This window comes from Austrofundulus limnaeus, unplaced genomic scaffold, assembly GCF_001266775.1.
Source record: "Austrofundulus limnaeus strain Quisiro unplaced genomic scaffold, Austrofundulus_limnaeus-1.0 Scaffold160, whole genome shotgun sequence".
NCBI classification, from domain to species: domain Eukaryota; kingdom Metazoa; phylum Chordata; class Actinopteri; order Cyprinodontiformes; family Rivulidae; genus Austrofundulus; species Austrofundulus limnaeus.
This window is the reverse complement of record NW_013952562.1, coordinates 854,956-859,507: the sequence shown is the minus strand read 5'-3', so window position 1 is coordinate 859,507 and position 4,552 is coordinate 854,956. Positions and strand designations below refer to the sequence as shown.

The window sequence follows — 4,552 nt, the reverse complement described above, 5'->3', positions numbered from 1 at the left end:
GGGTCCTCCGGAGGACCCGGCCTGTCATTTTGGACACAGCCGCTGTTTCTCAATTTATGGACTGGATCCTCATGAGCATGTAGCCCAGCTGGGCCGCGTCCTTCCCAGTCTGGGTAGGCTACATAAAACTGCTGTGAAATGAGACGGTCTAACCTTCGCTTGACGTTTGCGTGACCAAACGCTACCTCGTTACCATAATAAGCGGTTTCATATTAGACTTCAAATGTGTTAGGACATGTATTCACAAGTCTTTTCACTGGATAAATAACTTCACAGTTAATATGTTACACATAAAAAAACAAACAAAAAAAACAAACAATAATTTGGGTTTAGCTCCATTATCTGTACTTGTAGTTGCATTGTGTTTAACGTAATTGCAGCACAAATTTCATCAGCTAAGTTGTTAAAATTAAATTTAAAAACAAATTCTCTCAGATTCACTGTTTCTCTTCTTCTAATTAAACAATATTAACTGTAAGACAAGTATTTGTTTGCCCCATATGAAATCAACGATGAGAGGCGGGAGTAGAAAAAAAATCAGCCAAAAGATCTTTTTTTTACTTTTACCCGTGTTCATATCACAAACATTTTTTAATTATAAAAAAGCTGAGTTTAGCTCCTTGCTGGCACAAAGAAAAAACTAGAAGTTATGTTGACATTTTGCCCCATTTCAAGGGTTTTCTGATGGGATCAAYAAGACCAATAAATTAAATTAAGTGCAGTAGTAGTTGTCTGTCTTTAGGAGACTGAGCTGTTTTTGACACTGCAACAAACTGTAACTGCTAAAGCCCCTTTGGGTTCAGTAAAATAAATTGACCTTTATTGCTGATACAATGACAGGGTGAAACAATGCTTCTGCGTTGGTCTTTTCTTTGCTTACAACCAGGGTAAAAATTTATTTGAAATAAAACAAAAAATTGGTYCAATTGTGTTTATTTTTAATAAGTACTGCAATGAGCTGGTGTGCAAGTGAYACTGTATTTGTTTCAAGTGCAAGGCGGACTGTCTGTACCTAAAGTAACACATTTATTTTTTATCAGGATTGTTGAAATAGATTTGCAGAAAAAATGTTGAACTACAGTAGAACATCCTTAAAAAGTTTTTTTGCTTTTTGATAAACAGTACAAGACCATGGTGACGCCCTGGGTGGGGCTGAGGAAAATCAACGTGTCGTACTGGTGCTGGGAGGACATGTCTCCCTTCACTAACACCACCCTGCAGTGGCTGCCAGGCGAGCCGAGCGACGCTGGATTCTGCGGCTACTTGGCAGAGCCGGCGTCCAGTGGGCTGAAAGCACAAACCTGCATCAACCCGGTGAACGGCAGCCTGTGTGAGCGGCCCGGTGAGCTTTCAGAATGCTTTTGTTTCAGACGGGTATATCAGTGGGCAGAAAAGATGTGTGTTGCTAACCAGGTGTGTGCGTATGTCAGCCAACCACAGTGCCAAGCAGTGCCGGACTCCATGCGCCATGCGGACCACCTGCAGCGAGTGCACCAGCAGCAGCTCAGAGTGCATGTGGTGCAGCAACATGAAGCAGTGTGTTGACTCCAATGCCTATGTGGCCTCGTTCCCTTTTGGGCAGTGCATGGAGTGGTACACCATGAGCAACTGTCCACGTAAGACACTCTTATTCTGTTACAGTTGTTTTTATCTGGATGTACAGATTTTGTTTAACTGGCACATACACTAAAAAAATCAAGTTCAGCTGAAATTAAAATATGTGACCCATCGCATCAAAATGAGGATAAAGTCCAAAAGTGGAACGTGGAGAAATAGGGTTTTGATTTAAACGTGTGCAAAAGTTGCTTTTTGTCAAAATATAATGAATAAATGCCTTATCAATGTATCATTTGAAAGAACTGTGAAATATAATCCAAAAAAATTTTTTTGAAGCATTTTTTTAGCAGTAGCAACAAAAAAACTGATTTTGAGGAAAAACGCCTCAAAATTTAGAATTTTTCCCTGTGAGCTAGCAATGTTTTTGTTTCTTTCCAACTAGGAAATCTTAATATACAAATACTATTTGAGGTTTCCTCTATATTAACATCAAAAATTACTCAATAATTTTACATGAAAATAGGATTCAGACCAAACTATAATGTGTTATCATAACAAACAAGACAAAATAAATCACATTTTTGGAAAAGCTTATGATATCAGAATGATCCAGGTATCAAAATGAGCTTTTAAAGCCAGGAATCTAAAAATGTAGTTAGATCATTTTGATCACATTTGACTTAATCCTCATTTCGATATGATGGGTCATCCCTTAGTAACTGTGTTAATAGAAAATTAAACATGTTTTGGTGACGTTTAACGTGTTATTTTTGTTGATACAGAAATCAGAATACCAATTTCTTTTTATTTGACTCTACTTGGAGACAGTGCAGGACTTCAGATGTTAAATAAAATGTTTCTAACTGGTGTAACTGGTGCTTTGTTGTGCTTCGGTGCAGCTGAAAACTGTTCTGGCTACAGAACCTGTGGACAGTGCTTGGACCAGCCGGGCTGCGGTTGGTGCACYGACCCCAGTAACACAGGCAAAGGCCAGTGCATTGAGGGTTCCTACCGAGGACCCTTTCAGACCTCGGTCCCTGCTCCGTCCACCCTGCCCGGTCTTCCTGCCAGTTCCCAGCCTGCTCTCAACTCCAGCATGTGTCCCAGCCAGGCCAAATACAATTGGTCCTTTATTCACTGCCCAGGTACTGTAGATCAGAGTTACATTAAGTTGACTTTTGTGAAGTTCTTTCTGCTCTTATTTTTTTTWAAAAAGAAGAAAAAAAAGAGTTCTTTTTGCTCTTTGATCCTCATCCACACTTCTGTCTCTGCTTTGCATATTTTTCTCTGTTCGTTGTAAAACAGTTTCCTCAAACTTTTTTTTAAAGCACATGGAGAAAGTTTATGTCAAAACTTACACTTCATTTAAAGTTGTGTGATTGGGTATTTTYACTTCCAGAAAAGAGCTTAAGATGTCATAGATTGACCAACATAATTTTTCTGTCAAACATAAAAAAATAAATAAATCAGTTTTCATTTTTATTTCTGAAGGCAGAGTAAAATTAGTGTTAACACATCCCCATCGTACTTTTCTTGACAAGTATTGAATTTCATGTATAAACTGCTGCTGTAAGAAAAATAGAATTTCTTACAAAAAAAAGACCTTTCTTAAATTGTTCTTGCACATTTGCTTTGTAATCTAAACTAGACACTGGCAGGTCAATACCAGGTTAAATGTTTAGGATGATGTGTTACGTTAGATTTACATCACTAGTGCTGTATTTGTACAGGCACCCAACTGGACATTGTTTTCTGCATTTGTAAAGAAAAAAAAATAGATTCATTCTTGTTTGGCCCTGAGGCTGTTTATTGTAGAACTTATTTTTCCTTTCTCCTCAGGGTGTTTGTGATGTTCATGCAGTATGTGCTCAGTYTTTTGTTTTGTTTTTGTTGGCAGCTTGTCAGTGTAATGGCCACAGTCAGTGTGTCAATGAGAGTGTGTGTGAGAAGTGCGAGGACCTGACAACTGGCGGACACTGCGAGAGCTGCATCTCCGGCTACTATGGAGATCCAACCAACGGGGGCAGCTGCCAGTGTGAGTATCTGTGGGTCATTCAGGTCCAATTCAACAAATCGCTCTGCCTGCATGTGGCCTCATTCATCTCGTCAGTATTTGACAGTAGTTTTTTATGTCGGCTACTTTCCTGATACCTGGCTACTTCACAAAGCTTCCCCTGGAATATATAGTGCCTATAACATGTATTAACCCCTTTGGATGTTTTATGCTTTTATTGCTGTCATGAATCAGTCATGAACAATAAAAATAGGCCTTTTTCACACAGAAAAATAACTTACTTTAATGTCAAAAGGAAATCAAGCTTCTACAGAGTAATGCAGTTTCTCAGGCACTAGGAATGCGCGATATAAACGATATACGGCAGAAACTATATAAATTTGTCCTATGATAGAGATCCGTAGTCTACCGGCCAACCGCGCAATTCTTTTTGATGAAGTAACCAGCTGGAGTCAAAATAGGAAGCAGGAAGCAGCATGGCTGAGAGCGCAAATGAAGAGGGGGGAAAAAAAACGTATCCGGACCTGGTTCGGGTGTGTGAAAATGAACGCTGAACTGTTTACATGACGGCGCGTCCTCCGGTCAGATGCCAGCTGACCACACTGCCTGCTGCGGGAGGAGCGCATGCCGCGGCACATGGTGACGCAGCGAGGCGACAGTCAGTGCAGGTGAAGTAGTGCTCCAGGACGCACAAAAGCTCGCTGAGTCTGGACCTCGTTTCTCCTGCGGTCATAGAGCGACGCAGCATGGCCGAATGCGCGCGCACTCCACACCGACTTTGCGCACGTTCCAAAGCGCGACTATAACTCAGCCTTTACTCTCTCCTTGTACAGCGGGGAAGCGCTGTGGGAAAGGCTGACAGTCAGACTGTCTTTCCAAATAAAATAAAATAAAAAAGTAAAGCAGAAACGGGATGATTGTCAGCCCGCCAGAGCGCGCACAGATTAAACACGTGGAGTGCAGAAAAAATAATCTGCAAAG

The 4,552-nt window shown here is 40.7% G+C and overlaps 1 protein-coding gene across 1 annotated transcript in view; it reads left to right on the top strand.

Moving 5' to 3' along the window:
- Positions 1-4,552, top strand: part of atrn (attractin) — a 151,332-nt gene that overhangs the window by 58,496 nt on the left and 88,284 nt on the right. Inside the window, exons 16-19 of the mRNA XM_014017075.1 lie at positions 1,123-1,342; positions 1,431-1,616; positions 2,457-2,702; positions 3,455-3,592. Coding sequence (XP_013872529.1) covers positions 1,123-1,342; positions 1,431-1,616; positions 2,457-2,702; positions 3,455-3,592 — 790 coding nt within the window. The remainder of the gene's footprint in view (positions 1-1,122; positions 1,343-1,430; positions 1,617-2,456; positions 2,703-3,454; positions 3,593-4,552) is intronic.